Genomic DNA, 17,438 nt, shown 5'->3' on the forward strand with positions numbered 1-17,438 from the left:
CACCACCTCCCTAGGCAGCGGATTCCACCTTTGAACTACTCTGACCATGAAAAAGTTTCCTAATATCCAGCCAGTACCTTTCTGCATGTAATTTAAGCCTGTTGCTTCAAGTCCTATCCTCTGCTGCCAACTGGAACAGCTCCTTGCCCTCCTCCAAATGACAGCCTTTTAAATATTTAAAGAGAGCAATCATGTCCCCCCTCAACCTCCTCTTCTCCAAACTAAACATTCATAAGGCCCTCACCCTTTCCTCGTAGGGCTCAGTCTCCAGACCCCTGATCATTCTTGTCGCTCTCCTCTGCACCCTCTCGATTTTGTCCACATCCTTTTTGAAGTGAGGCCTCCAGAACTGCACACAATACTTCAGGTGTGTCCTGACCAAGGCAGTATAGAGAGGGGCAGTGACCTCCTGCGATTTCAGTGCAATGGCCCTTTTGATACAACCCAAGACTGAATTTGCCTTTTTTGTCACCGCCTCACACTGACTGCTCATATTTAGTTTACAGTACACTCTTACATCAAGATCTCTTTCCCATACACTACTACCCAGAAGAATATCTGCCATCCGGTATTTGTGCTTCACATTTTTGTGGCCCAGATGTAATACTGTGTACTTACCTATGTTGAATTGCATCCTGTTCACAACTGCCCACTTCTCCAGAGTATTCAGGTCTTGTTGAATTTTAATTCTATCTTCTTGGGTGTTTGCCACTCCTCCCAATTTGGTTTCATCAGCAAATTTAATGAATAGCCCATTTACCCCTTCATCCACATCATTGATAAAAATATTGAAAAGTACCGGGCCCAAAACCAAGCCCGGTGGCACCCCACTGGACACCTCCCACCAATCTGATGAAACACCTTTGACCACCACTCTTTGAGTGTGGTCCTCCAACCAGTTCCCTATCCACCAAACTGTTCTATAGTCCAGTCTTCAGTTTCCCAGGTTACCCATTAGAATGTCATGGGGAACTTTATCAGAACCTTTACTGAAATCCAGGTAAATCACATCAACAGAGTTCCCATGATCCAGTAAGCTCATCACTCGATCAAAGAAGGAAACCAGGTTGGTCTGACAAGATCTGTTGGAGACAAAACCATGTTGACTTCCATGGATCACTAAGTGGTCCTTCAAATGCTTACATATCAATCCCTTTCAAATCTGCTCTAATATCTTCCCAGCAACAGAAGTCAGACTGACCAGCCTGTAGTTTTTCAGGTCATCCTTCTTCCCTTTCTTAAAGATTGGGATAACATTCACTCTTCTCCAATCATGTGGCACATCCCCAGTCCTTCAGGAGGCCTTGAAGATGATGAACAGAGGCACTGCAAGTTCTCTAGAAAGTTCTTTGAGCACTCTTGGGTGCACCCCATCTGGCCCAGGGGATTTGTATTCATCCAGTGCAGCCAGGTGCCTCTCCACAACCTCTCTGTCAATGTCAACTAGCCCCCTAGGTGTCCTGTCGTGTTTACTACCACCTCTAGATGGGCTCAAGTTCTTCAGGGAGAAAACAGAGGCAAAAAAGTCATTAAGCCTGTCTGCTTTTTCTCTGTCCTCCATCAGTTTCTCCTTCCACTCCCAACAGCAGTCCAATTTCCTCTTTTACTTTGTGTTTGCTTCTCACATACCTGTAGAAGTTTTTCTTATTGTAGCAAGCCCCCCTGGCCAGACCCAGCTCATACTGAGCTTTGGCTTCTCTGATGGCTGGTCTGTAGTACCTAGTAACCCTCATATATTCCTCTTTAGAGGTCTGTCCTCTCCATTTTCTGAACATTTCCTTTTTCTCCCTTAGCTTATTCTGGAGCTCTCTGTTCATCTACATCGGTTTCTTGGAGCCCTTACCATGTTTCCATCTTGCTGGAATAGTGAGAGCTTGAGCTTGCAAAAGCTCATGTTTGAGAAGAGCCCACCCTTCACTCGCTCCTTTCCCTTCCAGCACACTCCCCCACGGAATGACTCTCATCAAGCCTCTGAGTTCATTGAAGTCAGCCCGACGAAAATCTAACCTATGAGTCTGGCTACGAACTTCCTTGGCCCCCCACAGCAACTGAAATTCAAGGAGGACATGGTCACTTCCCCCTAAGGTCCCCACCACCTTCACCCCATCTACCAATTCTTCCCTATTGGTTAATATTAAGTCTAGTATGGCCAAGCCCCTTGTAGCTTCCTTCACCATTTGAAAAAGGTATTGGCCAGGCAGGTCAGGAAGTTGCGTGCGTCTTGTCACTTTGCAGAGCTTATCTCCCAGCACACATCGAGGAAGTTGAAGTCACCCTTAATTAAAAGGTCCCATGTCTGGATACTCTACCAATCAGTTCAGGGAGAACCGTATCCATTTCCTCTCCCTGGTCAGGAGGTCTGCAGCAGACTCCAACAACAATACCCTTTGTCCTTCCTCTCCTTATTTCCACCCATATACTTTCCACCAGGCTGTCAACCACATTCTCCAGAACTCGTTGACAATCAAGCCCTCTCCTCACATACAATGCCACTCTGCCACCTCTTCTACCCTTCCGGTTTTTCTTGAACAACTTGTACCCACATTCCAGTCATGGGAATCATCCCACCAAGTCTCAGTAATTCCTACTATATCATAGCCCTCTGTTTGTAAGAGAAGCTCAAGCTCATCCTTATTACTCATACTTCAGGCATTGGTATATAGGCACTTGTAGCCTTTTACCTTTGTTTGATCTGTCCTACTCAGGTGGGCCCCCGCTGTTATCACTTCTTGATTGAAATCCCCTTGTTGATCGTCCCCTTCTCCTTGCGGTATCATTTTAAAGGTCTCCTGATGAAGCTCTCCAGGTTCTTTCCAAACATTTTCTTCCCTGATCTTGAGAAGTGAAGCCCATCATGTGCTAGAAGGCCTTCTCTAAGGAAAGTTATCCCATGGTCCCAGAACCCAAAGCGCTCCTTCCAGCACCACCATCTCAGCCAACGATTCACCTCGAGTATGGTCTGCTCCTTTTGCATCCCTTTTCCTTTGACAGGAAGGATAGAAGAGTTGAAGACACTGTGCCCCCAGTGTCTTCAACTGCGTTCCAAGAGCTTCATAGTCCTCTTTAATTCTTGCAATGGTATTCGCAGCCATGTCATTCATTCCAACGTGAACCAGCACAAGTTCTGAGTGGCGAGAAAGCAGGGTAGAGATAGTTGTTGTGGTTTTTCTGGGCTGTATTGCCGTGGTCTTGGCATTGTAGTTCCTGACGTTTCGCCAGCAGCTGTGGCTGGCATCTTCAGAGGTGTAGCACCAAAAGACAGAGATCTCTCAGTGTCCTCTCAGTGATCTCTCAGGACACTGAGAGATCTCTGTCTTTTGGTGCTACACCTCTGAAGATGCCAGCCACAGCTGCTGGCGAAACGTCAGGAACTACAATGCCAAGACCACGGCAATACAGCCCGGAAAAACCACAACAACCATCGTTCTCCAGCCGTGAAAGCCTTTGACAATACAGGGTAGAGATACTTAAATATAAATATATTCAAATGTGTTCATTTCTTTTAGTTCTATCCAAAATAATCTTATGAATTACAATGCATCCTTTGTTTAAGATTATTTGGAGAAGGGCATACATTAATGGGGAAATGAAATATGATGTTTTTATGTTTCTGTTAACCCAATACTAGTTAAAATGTTAAGTTCAGTAACAGTAATGTTTTTAAAAAACATAGAGTCTACTCTTTTAGTCATGGGAAATATGGAAATTGTGTGTGTGTGTGTGTGTGTGAAGTGCCCTCAAATGGCACTCTACTTATGGCAGCCCCAGCAAGGGGGCTTTCAAGACAAATGAGAAGCAGAGGTGGTTTGCCATTGTCTTCCTCTGCAGAGTCTTCCTTGGTCTCTCATCCAAGTATTGGCCCTGCTTAGCTTCCAAGATCTGATGAGATCAATTTATGCCATGCCACCTTCCCTTCCTACGGAAATGATAAAGTATCTTACATTAGCCTTAAAGCTGCATTTCAAATGTTCTGTAAAAGAAAATGTTACTGCAGTATTTATCTTTAAACCTTAAATGTGGTGGCTGGTGGAGGGATTTGTGCCACACTTGCATCCAAGCCCAGATGCCATGCCTGGATGCTGGCAGAGGGTCGTGGCAGAGTGGCAGGGGTTCTGAGGGGGGGATACACTGGTGTAAGACCTAAATATGCCAGCGAAGGCTGTGGTCAACTGTCTGGGTACTTCCTCTCTCCAGGATTGGGCTGTTAGTTTTAAATAAAATTTTTATGACACTAACAAGGTTTGGCAGTGAGGAAAATTCTAGCTAGTGAATTCTATTCAGTTACTCTAGTCATCAGGCTTGCACTGGAGTAACTTTGCAGAGGATTGTACTATGGAAACCCTAAATCCAGATACTACAACAATTACTTAGTAATTGCATTGTTTGTAAATAACAGCATAGGAGGAGCAAGCAGCCCTTTCTGTGTACTAAGAAACACAAGTCAATAAGCAAGAATACACTAAGAAATGGCATCCTAAAACTATGGTTAATGAAAATGAATGCTTGTAGATTGTATGTTTCCATCTCTGAGCAAAGTATAAAGCTCAAACATAAAGCCAGTTATTCTATGTCAAATAATATTTAAGGATCCAACATATTAGAGAGAAGGTCCAATAACAAATAACTAGGATAAATTAATTAGCTCTAAGTTGGCACTTAATAACTTTTATAACATTTAATGTAGTTTGTATTGTACCTGCAGGTAAACAAAGGGGCACTGCTTTCCTGTATGTCATAAAGCAGATAAGAACTATCTGCATTTGCATAATCCCTTGTAGTGACCAAGGCTCAGGAGAAACACTACATAAAAGAATAATAAAAAACCAGACTAAGGGAGGAAACCAATAATAAAGCAAGGGCTCACCAATACTGCATGACACTTTTTATTTAAGAAAATCTTCTACATTATAAATAAAGGCAATGCAGTTTATTAAACCCACTGTTTTTATTTGCTTGTTTTATTTATTTATTTATTTATTTGTATAATCGCTGCTGAAACAACCAGGTGTCGTTTCCGAAGTTGTTTCCAGGTATGTATGATTAGGACTCAGCTGAAAGAATGTATGCAAGACTCCAAAGGTTGGAAAAATTCAAAAATGATGAAACACAGTTGCAGAAAGCATAAGGTCATGCCTTTGGATTCTTATAAGCACTTTTGTTATCTGTTTGGGAATTCAGTAGCAGGAAGCATCTGATAGGAGATGACACACCTGCTGTATACTGATATGCTTCCTCATCCCCTGTCGCAGAAGGAATTTGTATGCTTCAATCCCAGTCAACATGTTCAACAAGATTTTTGTCCCTTTCCTGTTACCATGGCACTTTTAAGTTTATAGCACAGACCATCTTGTTGTAGCTTACAAACATCTCATGGCAAAGAAGGAGAAAAAACTGAATAAAACCTACAACCGACCCAAAATGCATAGGAGATGTACAGCAAAAAATCCAGTGTATTTGAAACAAATGATATACTTTGGCTATTGCCCCGCCAGACAGAATAAAAAGGCAGACACAAGTGCTGGGAACTAAGGGCCATTTTATTTTGGCAACAATATATGGCAATATGACAAGAGTCTAACTAGTAGTACAGGTCAAGCTCTGGGGTCACCCTGGACTTTCATCTTAACCTGTCTGAGCGAGCCCTTTGCTCCGTGTGTAGAGCCCATGTGCATGAGCCATCCAAAGCATGGCTGAGACCCAGCCAGCAGGAGGTCCCACGAGGCAGTCTGCCCTCTGGGCTGGCAGCCATCAAACAATACCAGCGATCCTGGCAAACCCCAATTCCCCCTCAAATGGGGATGTGCCAAGGGTGCTCACTGGCCCGCTCATTTCTCCCAAACCCTATCCTGCCATTGCCAGGGCCAAGCCTCTGCTTAGCCCCTTGTGCACCACAGCTGGTCTACAACCAACTGGAGCCCTTGCCACAGGTTAAAAAGATGTTGTTGCACTTCACAAATAGGTGGACCCCATCCCCTCGGTAGAAGTCAGCAAATCTGGCCCGTATTTGCAGGTGGGGGAATAAATCCCTGCCCACCCTCCGTTGCACTAAATAGGGCTATATTGGCCTTTCGCCTAGCCTTTTCAATACATTTGTGTCCCAAGCTTCCCACCACACATGATGCAGAAGCATTGCAGATGACATTGTTATCAACCACCAGGCTAGTACATGCCCCTCAGCCAAGGTCACTACCCCAGGTGAATGACCAGAACATGAAGTGGAGGACCACACCTCCCCTCCAGTACACCAGGCCACCTTGCCTATGCATACAAGTCTGTGTGAGCCTGTAACAAAAGGGAGGGGGGTGTATATGCATACTGAACCAAAAATATTGAGATGTGCCTTTGTTAGGAGACTAATAATGGGATATAGGAAAGCTAACTAGATGCCTAAAGTGTCTTAAGTACAAGCTTATCTGACCAAAGTTATCCAGAAGAGTAGGTAGATTAATAAAATTGGATTTATAGTATTTCTGGATTTTTTTTTGTAAAAAAAAACCCGGTGTCATTGTTTCACAGCCTCCTCCTCTTGGTATAATCGTGATCCTTGTCTTGCAATCTGGAGAAATTAAAACCAAATTTAGATTTTAGAGTTATGTGAGTCATACAAAGTTTTGTGACAGCAGCAAAGCCAGCAAATAATTGGTGATGAAAATAGCTGAAAAATTATCAGTGAATCCTTCTTTATAAATAATTGTTTCCACTATAACAAAATCTCTTTCTCTCCACATTCTAAGCAAAGTCTGGGAAAAGGGGTGGGACTTAAACTGCAGCAGATGCTGGTAGCTAGCTGGGTCATAAATTTAGAGAATTTTTAGGTAAGAAATTAGTGAGAAGACCATGTGATTTTTTAATTTCCTTTGCTATGCATGTAATGTTTATTAGGGAATAATAAATGGCATATGAGAAGGACAGTAGAACAAAAACCCAGACACACCATCATGCTTACCCTCTCATGCTGGGGTTGGCCTGGAAAAAGACAACCTGTTGCTTTGTGGTCTCTGAGGAAAGTTGGTCCTGAAGAAAGCCTTGTATTTTAAGGAAGTCAGTTTGGAGAATATCTTGGGATGTAAGAGATTATTCCGTATGGGGCACAAAGGAAGTCCAAGAGAAAGAGATAAGGGTGGTAATTGGTGCTCCATTTGTATCAGGTAGTCTAGGTACAATCCTCCAACTTGCTTCATATTGCATGAACATTATACAGGGTTTCAAGATCTTTGCCTTATTAGAGAACTTCATATTTTCAACTGGATTCAACCAGTTTAAGTTGGCTCACCATCTCATGTTACCTCTGAACCCTTTTGCTCCAGTCCTGCTTTTAACCTTCTGGTCTGCTTGGTCTTCCATCATAACTGGATAAACAGTTCTACTTTTACCACCAAACCATAGTCTTCAAGCCTGTTAATTAGCACATTCTTTCTATTATAAGTTCTGCTCTTTATCCCCCCTTGCAGTTTATTCTCACCACACTCTTGATTTTCCAGGGATTTAGTCCATTTATTGTAATCTTCAAGGAATTTCATCCTTTCAACCTTATCTCACTTCCTTCTCTTATGTCTCCTTTAGTGATGTTCTAATACACACCTTGAATATATTTTATCTATGTATCAATATATTGATTATATAATAATAATTAATACATGTTTACCAGTTATAGCTGGCTTGGATAATCTGTTTACTTCCCCTTTCCCTAGCATAAGCCATTCATCTTAAAATAGCACTTAGATCTCTTTTTTAAGAAAACAACACGTTTCCTTTTTGCAGATGCTAGTGTTTTCTCTGACTCTGATAATGGAATAACTATATATTTGCATAGATGAAAGTCCAGTATAACTGGAGAAGCTACCACCTTTTGATCTCCCCTCTGTTGTTGATACCATAACTATTTTAATAATTTGTTATATTATGTATTTTACTTTGCTCACAATATGTAAAATGTAAATTAGCCTTCATGCCTGCCTATGTTAAGTGAAGTAATAGTCACAACTTTTATTTTTCTGTGCCTGCATGCAAATAATTTTTAAGGCATACTTGAGATTTTCTAAATATTCTAGGAAAAATCTTGAAAGGCTGAGAAAAAAAGTTCAGATGTGTTATAATAGCTTTGCATGTCAAATTATAATTAACTGTAATTAGCTGCTTTAGAATCTGTATTGTTTACTTTCATTTTCATTCAAGCATCTCTTAATAACAAACTGTATTGTTTCTATAAAGTCCTACTGGAGAGGAATATCCCCCAAAGTCTGTTTGTATTTATATCAGCTTGAATAAAGACAGAAGGTTGGGTCCAGTCAGCATTTTCTCTCAACCCTGCCCTGCTCCACTCTTTATCACAGCCGCATCCCAGTTGATTTTCTTCATGTTGTTCCCATTATCCCCAGCATAGCATTTTCTAGTAGTCCTTTTTTACTAGCTAAAAATCTGATTGGATCCAACCCAGAATGCAGTAGATGATTCTAGCATATAAACTGGAATTCTGTCCATACATTGTGATAATAAACTTATGGCATAGAAATCGTAGTGGATTGTGGCTGAAGTCATTTGTGAAATACACTCATTACAGCAGTTAAGGTTGCAGCTCTCATGTGATCTTCCCCATTCTAACTTGTCCAGAAGTGCAGGAGATGGAACTATGACTTAATAGTAACAACAACTATCCAATAGTATAATATAGGTCTGCCAGACTCCAGGTGGTGGCTGGAGAGCTCCCGGAATTACAACTGATCTCCAGGTCACAGAGATCAGCTCATCTGGAGAAAATGGCTGATTTGAAGGGTGGGCTCTATGGAATTATACCATGCTGAGGTCTTTTCCCTCCCCACACCCTGCCATCTCCAGGTTTCACCCCCCAAATCTCCAGGAATATTCCAACTTGGAGATGGCAACCCTAGTATAATTCCCAAGTATTGAGTTGGCACGTAAAGAGATATGGCATCATATATAAGTGCATATGCCACTGTGTTTCTGTTAAAACAAATGTCCTAGGTAAAGCACCAGAATGTCATTCTTTTGGGGGAGATTCAAAAGTGTGTGTTTCAAGTATTTGTATTTCTAAGAGTTCATGATTTAGCATCTTTGCAATTATAAGCAGATCTTGATCCAGTTAGTACCAAATAGAGTATCTCCTTGAAATCCTAGATATACTGCCTTCCCCTGAAGTGCCTGGTGGAAGACAAGTAAGATAGAAACAAATGTATTGTATATGTGAGTTCTTCTAAACAGTCTGAAACTTTTTACATAGCTTTTACAAGTAGATGTAGGAAGTTAATTATTTATAAATGCATTTTATTTTATAATGATTTTGACCCACAGAAAGGTAATTAATTATCTCTTATTTTCGTACTGATTTTTCAGAACTTTCATATGCTTGGATATTTAATGAATACCCATCATTTGTACAAGAAGACAGCCGGCGATTTGTGTCTCAGGAAACTGGGCATCTCTACATAGCCAAAGTGGAGCCTTCTGATGTAGGAAATTACACATGTGTTGTGACTAGTACCATAACAAATGCCAATGTTCGTGGTTCACCAACACCATTAGTGCTGCGTACTGATGGTATGGATACATTCTTATTTTGTCGCAACGTATTACGTACACATTTCAGAATAAGAAATTTAGTGTTACATAATTTTGGAATACTATTTTGTAATCAGAATATTCTTGACTAACTCCCTACTATCATATTTGTAGTTCCCTGCATTTCACCCATCGGTAGGACGGTAGATAAAAGATAGTTTGGTGGGTAAGTGGGATGGAGAGAGAGGCTGCCAGGAGGAGGGAAAGAGGAAATAGTGAGAGGAGGGTGTAGAGGGGAAAGTGACTTCTGCAAGTCCCTGCAGGTTCCTCACTGAGTAATTGGGCCTGGCCCAGTGGCCAGCATCACACAACTGATTTTCCAAATCAGAAGCTACCAAGGGGAAGGTTGGAGGAAAAGCTGAGGATGGGGGAGCAGACTGGTGGGTGGGAAGGAAGCAGGAAAAGGGGAGACACTATGTGGGCTTTCAGGGAAGGGAAAAAAGAAATAGGAAGGGGGAAATGAGATGCCCCCTGCAAGTTCTTGCAGGCTCTTGTATACTCTAATTAGACTCCTTTTTTCTGGAATAACAGGTGTAATGGGAGAATATGAACCCAAAATAGAAGTTCAGTTTCCTGAAACCCTTCCTGCTGCTAAAGGTTCAACTGTAAAACTGGAATGCTTTGCCCTAGGAAAGTAAGTGTTTATTGTGTTTTTTGTTAATTTTAGAAACACAAAAGTCCCCACGGATGCAGTGAGTACTTGATATTTGAACTTTTGAGTGCTTGTTACTTGAACTCTGTGTAAATAGTTGTGGTGTAAGACTAGAATACGTATTATATTTTTTTACAGTTAATAGTTACATTTCAAAGCTGATTACAGTATAGCTGATACAAGCAAAGCTGATACAAGCAAAGGGGTGTGGGTTCAGAGCGCCTCTGTGCTGCAAAGCTGACTAACAGTGCCTTCCTAAACAGAGTTACACCATTCCAAGCCCATTGGATTTGCCCATTAGGGCAAATCTGTCTACGACAGCACTGTCTACTGGCTGACTCCTTGGTAGAGTCAGCCAGTGTTCTGTAGTGGGTAGAGAGTTAGAATAGGATCTGAGAGCCAAACCACACAAGACAAATTACACGAGGCTATGCGAGTGTCTAGAATCATGTCTGTTCCTACCTGTCCCTGTCCATTTTACCCCAGGTGAACATGTGTCCTGTAGCCCTTGTCCGTGCATGTGTCAGGTAACTGGTATAGTCATGGTTGCGCAAGTGTCCTGGTCATAATCAGCAAGTCGTCATTGCAGAGCATCGATTTTGGGTGGCTTCCATTCCCTCTCCTCTCTGTTTGCCCTTAGATCCAGCTTATACCCAAACTGTTTTGCTTTTAATCTGGCATGTTTTAAATTCTCCTGTTTTCTAGTTGACGCTGCCACCTTCCTACTCCTCCTTCCTGCACCTGCCTCCCCCTTAACTTCCTCTTCCTCTCTATGCAGGGTCTTCAGTCGGGATAAGGAGGAGGTGGGAAAAAAGATCATGGCAACACAATTAATCATCTGAGCAAAAGTTCAGAAACATGCCTGATACATAAACTTGAAAAGGACGGGGTAGGGGGTACTCATTTTTCAGTTCGTCTCAGCAATACAGAGCAAATTGGGTAAAATTGGGCCATTGTTTCCAATGGGACATGTGATACGGGGCTTTCCTGGGGGGCTGGGGGGCATTTTAGAACCAAATTTTACCAGATTTGCAGGGGATCTACTCACTGTCCTCAAAAGACACCCCAAGTTTCAGGGAGATTGGACCCCACGAAAGGCATGATCGATGGGTTTTCCCAGTTGCTGTCAGTTTCTCTCCACAATAGGAAAAATAGGGTGGCTGAGGGCACTTTCTTTGGGGGGGCCATAAAACAGCTCCCCAAGGTCAAATCTCTCTGAAACTTGGAGGTTCTTTAGAGGGCAGTTAGCAGTAGGTCCCCTGAAAATTTTGTAGCATTATTTTGCAAAATGCCACCTCCATCCCCCTGGATATCCCCCATAGTTTCCCCCAAAAGTAATAATGGAGATTGGAGGTGCGTGGGGACAAACAGGCAGGAAAGAGTTGATTCTGGCTGACAGCAAGAAACGCTGCCACAGCTCCTGAAGTGGGAATTGCCCACCCCCCTTTGCATAGATGCCCCCCTTCCTGTGCAAAGGTGCAAGATCTCAGCAGAGAGGTGGAACTCCTGTTTACACGCCCCCCCTCCCCCGGAAACCAGGCAGGTTTTTTTTCCAAATATGTCCAATTGAGTAAACAAGTCTCCCTCTCAGAAAAGCTGCAGAGGAATGTTTAAGCATGTGCGAAGAGAAGGTGCATCGCGGGATACCATCTCTTGTCTGGTAGGAATGGAGAAGAAACACGTGCCAGTCCGAGCACGGGATCGAATGCTGATCGAGTGCAGTGTGGCTGCAGTGTGTGAGTGAACAGGAAAGCAACAGGGAAACACGTGTAAGTGCATTCACGTGTCTTATACTTGTAAGTCATCTTGTGTAGTTTGGCTCTGAGAGGCCCAGAATCAAATCCATGCTCTGCCATGAAACTCACTGAATCTCCATGGGTCTGTGGAGATAACACCATGCCCCCTCATTCTCAATCCCCCACAGGGTCAACCATGGCAGCCACCTGGCCCACAGAGTTGGCTGAAGTACCTTATAAAGAACTGTGTACCAGCCAGCTGGTCAATGGTAGCTGGCCCTTTCAGAGTCAGCACCCATTGACAGCTAGCTCTTTGACAGCCAGCTTTCTGACAGCTGTTGGGAAGCTCATGGGTGCAGGGAAAGGGAGTAATGAGGCACAATTCGGGAAACATTATCAGTCCCTCACAGGCTAGGCCATACCCTCATAAGGCTTCTCAATAGATGGAGGGGACTGGGCGTGCCCCAGGCCTGACTAGGGCCAATAAACTTACTGCGTTTTGCATGAACTATCACCAAATTTGATATTTTATGGAAAACAGATCAGCAGTTAGACAGCTTGGCCTGGAATTGGACATAGGAAAATGGAGAAGTGGGGAAAAGTGGTACAAAAGTAGTCATATGTTGCCTGTCTTAAAGAGAAAAGTGTGGGGCTGTTGAGCTGGGGGAGTTGGAAGATGGTCCAGAACCAATGGCTGAGAAGGGGTCCTGAAGTTCCAGCAGAGGAAGGAATTGAGGGGCAGAACCTACTACTAAGGGGAAGGGCCCAGTGTGCCTTCTGTACTCATCTACTGTGGGCACATATGGAGGAAGCATCTGGATTTGTCAAATTCAGTGCAAGATTAGAATCCTTGGTGGCATTGGACCAAGAATGTCAGGTCACCCTCCTATTGGATTTGAATTCTTATAAAGGTATACTCAGCTAGAGTGGAAGTCCAAATATGGTCATGCTAGGTGAGGTGATGGAGACAGCAGGATTTTCTAGGTGGGATGAGTGAATAACCTGAGTCGTAGATGCTTACAGCCTGCTTGACAAGGCTGAACAGTGGCTTGATGGTTTTCTCTGGTCCTGTGATTGAATGAACAGAGAACTTGTATTGTGAAAAAGGCTCTGGGATCTTAAGATCTTAGGTTAAGTATTACTTAAGGCCAGGAGAATGGAGACCTCTGTAGATTTTGATGAGGTCACTGAGTAATGCATTCCTTAAAGCATTCAGGCAGTTGGCTACTCCCATTTGAGAGCAGCCAAGTAAATTCTGTCCTTTCTCTGGGGCCTTTGGTTTGGTATCAAAATAGGTATTTTATTCAGGCCTCTGGCAGCTTAAAGCCACAGAGCTGTAGGATGTGAAAAGATGGGGATCCACATGGGGATATGGCCATGTAAATATATCTGGGATCTCTAGATTATGTTATAGTCTCATATTTAGAGTTTGTGAACACATGAAGCTGACTTCTACAAAATCAGACCATTGATCTGCGAAGGCCAGTATTATCTACTCTGAGTGGCTCTCCATGGTCTCAGGCAGAGGTTTTTCATATCACCTACAACCTGATCCTTTTAACTTGACATTAGGAGAATTAATTGTAAAACCTTCCACCCAAATAAACAATGTTCTATCAATGAGCCACAGCCCCTCTCTGTCAGGTACATGATTCATTTTCTAGATGTACAATCTAAAGACATAATATATTTAAAGTGCTCTTAGAAATAATCAAGAGCTAAGATTATGAACAAATAGTCATCCCCATAATAACCTAAAAATTAGTACCCAGTACTGTGCCATATGTGTGGAAAAGTTGATTTTTTAAAAAAATCAATCTCCTTAAACCATTGTTGCTGTTACTGTTGTTGCTGTTATTGTTGTTGTTATTATTATTGTAGTCCTGTGCCTCAGATTAACTGGAGAAGAACGGATGGAATGCCTTTTCCAAGCAAAGTAAAACTGAGGAAATCCAATGGCATGATTGAAATTCCCAATTTCCAACAAGAAGATGCTGGTCTCTATGAATGCATTACTGAAAATTCTAGGGGGAAAAATGTTGCAAGAGGACGCCTTACATATTATGGTAAGCAGCTGTATAACCAGTTGAAGTGGGGTTCTCTTTAGGCTGTTTACTTCTGAAGCTCTGACTGTGTGGAAGAATGGGTGGAGGGAGACTGTTTGATCATTCCCCTGCTATTTGTTTTTCTGCAAAAGATTGTTCCCAGTTTGATTTTCCACCCATTAAGGTAAAGATACAGGTACCCATTTATCTTTTCCAGATAGGTAAAAGAGCAGCTCAGTTGGGATGATTTTTAGTAGAACCTCAGTCAATGTTACTGCATCCTGTTTTTCATTAACAGCAAACTTTGAGAAAATTATGGCATTTCTTTTGGACTTTAAGGCATATTGCCATTCCGTTTTTTCCTCATCATGGCTTTGAGCAAAGTTAATATGAGAGATGTAACATAATGTAGGAAATCATAGAACAGTCTCCTGTGAATTTTAAATATATACCCAAATGAATACTGAATTTCAACAAAGCATATTACTGTTTTCATTATATGAAACTGTTTTGCAAGCTAAGTAGTGGCTGATAATTTATGTCATAGATCATACCAACAAATATAGTTCCATTTGTGGATGGGAAAATTAAAGAATGTTTCACTTCCAACTGGAAAAGGTTTATATTATGTAAAGAAGGTGGTGGTCTCCAAAATATCTACTATGTATATTTTTGTTTCATAAAAAGATAAAGCACAACAGCTTGTATGTAAACTGAAAAAGTAAGAAAAATCTATTTGAGATTAAATAAACCAAAAAATATCAAACATCACCTTCTCCCAGCTGCCATTAAATAAATATAAATTGATTTTTCATCTGTTGGAAAAATAACAAATCGTTCATTACTTATTCAATCCAAGTAAGGTGAATTTGCTACATTAAAACACTACATTAAAAAAAATCCCATCTATAGTTTGGCTTTGCTTTTTATAAGGTTACTTACAAGGTTACCATAAAGTGGCTAGGCTTTTGATATTGTCCATACATAGATTGGCCATAAACCAAAACTGCAACAAACTGTGCGTATTTTCTTGAAACTAAATCCCACTGAATTCAACAGGATGTAGTCCAAGCAACCATTTGTAAAGTTGCAGTCGTAGACATGTTTTAAGCTTATTCAAATCATTTAGGTAAAGCACACTTCACAGCTCGGAAAACCCACAACAACCATCACACTTCACTCTGTCCTTGACTGTAGTCATCCTAAGTTAAGGGAAATATGTCAATCATCTGCAGTGCTGATACTAGCTGATATTGCCATCTCTGATTTTTTCCCTGTTTATTTAAAGAATATGACAGTTATGTACACAAGGAGGCTGTCATTAAGAAAATAGTTTACCATGTTCATATGGATTCAAATATGCATTTGATGTATTTGTTATAGTTCCATAGAGCTGGCAATTGAATTAACAACTTTACCAGAGTTGTTATAGTATTTGGACACATCAACATAAATCAGATGGTATGAACCTCTAGTAATCTAGTGGTAGAACCTTAGAAGAACCTATTTCATTCCATGTAAACATTCAAATCCAGAAGGGATTTGGGAACAAGATTTCAAATAGCCTTCAAAAATATTGTAGGGAATTATTCTGTATTTGTTATAAGTTGCTATCTCCAAGTCAGCCCACAAAGTTTCATGTTATTAAGGAGTTGCTGGGCTGAAGTGGTGCTGTCTCCGTATGTGCAAAGCTCTCATATTTTCCTCTGTACTTCTTGAATGTCTCCCTAAGGCTTATTAAGTTTTCTGATTTTTGAGCTATTCAATCTTCTCTTTTTAAATCTTGCTTCCCTACTTGAAACCCAAAATAAAACTATTGCACTTTGAAGCCTGCCTGAAGATGTTGGGAGATAGTCTCCATTCTGTAGAAGATGGCATGGAATAGGTGAAGCATAGCCCCATTTTAGGGTTGTGCCCTCTTACCACTCAATACTGGCCAAGACAACAAGACTGCAGCAGCCCCATGAGAGGCAAATATTAACATGACTAATGACAGTGGCAAGAGTTTTGCATGGTAGGAAAGAGGTGACAGTAAAAGAAGAGAACATTGGAATGGACAATCCATCTTGCATTCTTTCATTTTCCTTGCTCTGCTTGCAGCAAAAAGGACACCCCCCATTTGAACACACATGTCTTAGGTGCAGTAAATATTTTAAATTACTGTAGTTTTGTATGATGAAAGTGACATGTTATGCAAATGTTTCTGACACTGAGGAGAATGGCATAATTTGGGATACCTAATCACAGAATTGCTGACCAGTTTCTCAGTCTATAAAGAGCAGTGCTCTTATTTTTGTAAGTGCAAAACCGAGAACATAATTATGACTGTAATCAAGAATAAAGAAAATATATTAAAATATCTAGGTTTAAATTTTGGAAATTCAAGACACTTTGTGATCTTCAGTTGATAGAGATCATCTCCTTAGTGTCCCAGTTTTATTTCTAAATCTACCACTTGACCAGGAAGCAAAAATTCTTGTAGTTTCCTTTGCCTGCCCTAACTCATAATTTTATTAGATTGTATTTGTTGTCTCCTTTCATTGGTCACCTTGAACACTGGAAAAGATGAGAGATAAAATCCTCAGGTTTTTGTGGTATATGATTCTTTGAGGGGTAGAATTTCCCAGGGGATGAAGTTTTCCAGTCCTCCTTAGAGAATGTAATACTTAAAAACCTATCCTTTTCAACAGCTACTGCTTTATTTGTTGATCATCTGGTCTACCTGATTTACTCTTGTGATCTTTGGAGTCTATGTATGAACAACGGTGCTTTAATATGATACTCAGAAAGGAGGAGACAGTTTCTTCATAGATCAATTTTATTTACTATGAAAGAAAAGGCCAAAAAAAGTTTCACTTTGCAGTATAAATTTAAGTAAGATTGGATGGTTCTGTGATAAAACGTTGTATGCAGATGTCCCAAGTGCAATCCCTAGCAACTCCAGTTAAAAGATCAGATAGTAAGTGACATGAAAGACCCCTGACTAAGACCCTGGAGAGCTGCTTACAGTCAGAGTAGACAGTACTGACCTTGATAGACCTTGACAGACCAACAGTCTTGGCTCAGAATAAGAAAACTTAATATATTTAACAATCAGAAAGAGAAAGGTTTCTAATGGGAGTTGCAACAGCCCTCACTGTGTTCGCAGTCTGCAGCAGTCTTCCTTATGTATGGTTGCATGTAAATTGCGGATAGGGAGAAGGAAGAACAAAAGGAAGGGTGCTGGGAACCTGTGGGGGAAAGCTGACAAAACAGGAGCAGATCAGAAGAAGTTTATCTAGGAATGGGTGCTTGTGCAAGATGGCACAGGAATAGTGGGGAATAAAATGAGGTTCATTTACCCATCCTTCAGAGAGTCTTCCTCCAGCCTAAGCAGGCTTCATCCAATTTAAGGGCTTCTTCCTCCAACAAAAGTACAGCTTAATTTGG

General features: G+C 41.4%; 1 protein-coding gene across 1 annotated transcript in view; it reads left to right on the forward strand.

Annotated features, from left to right (window-relative positions):
• Positions 1–17,438, forward strand: part of CNTN3 (contactin 3) — a 161,952-nt gene that overhangs the window by 46,452 nt on the left and 98,062 nt on the right. Inside the window, exons 2-4 of the mRNA XM_054976404.1 lie at positions 9,352–9,555; positions 10,108–10,210; positions 13,846–14,030. Coding sequence (XP_054832379.1) covers positions 9,352–9,555; positions 10,108–10,210; positions 13,846–14,030 — 492 coding nt within the window. The remainder of the gene's footprint in view (positions 1–9,351; positions 9,556–10,107; positions 10,211–13,845; positions 14,031–17,438) is intronic.

The sequence above is a fragment of the Eublepharis macularius genome, chromosome 4 (genome assembly GCF_028583425.1).
Source record: "Eublepharis macularius isolate TG4126 chromosome 4, MPM_Emac_v1.0, whole genome shotgun sequence".
Classification (NCBI taxonomy): Eukaryota; Metazoa; Chordata; class Lepidosauria; order Squamata; family Eublepharidae; genus Eublepharis; species Eublepharis macularius.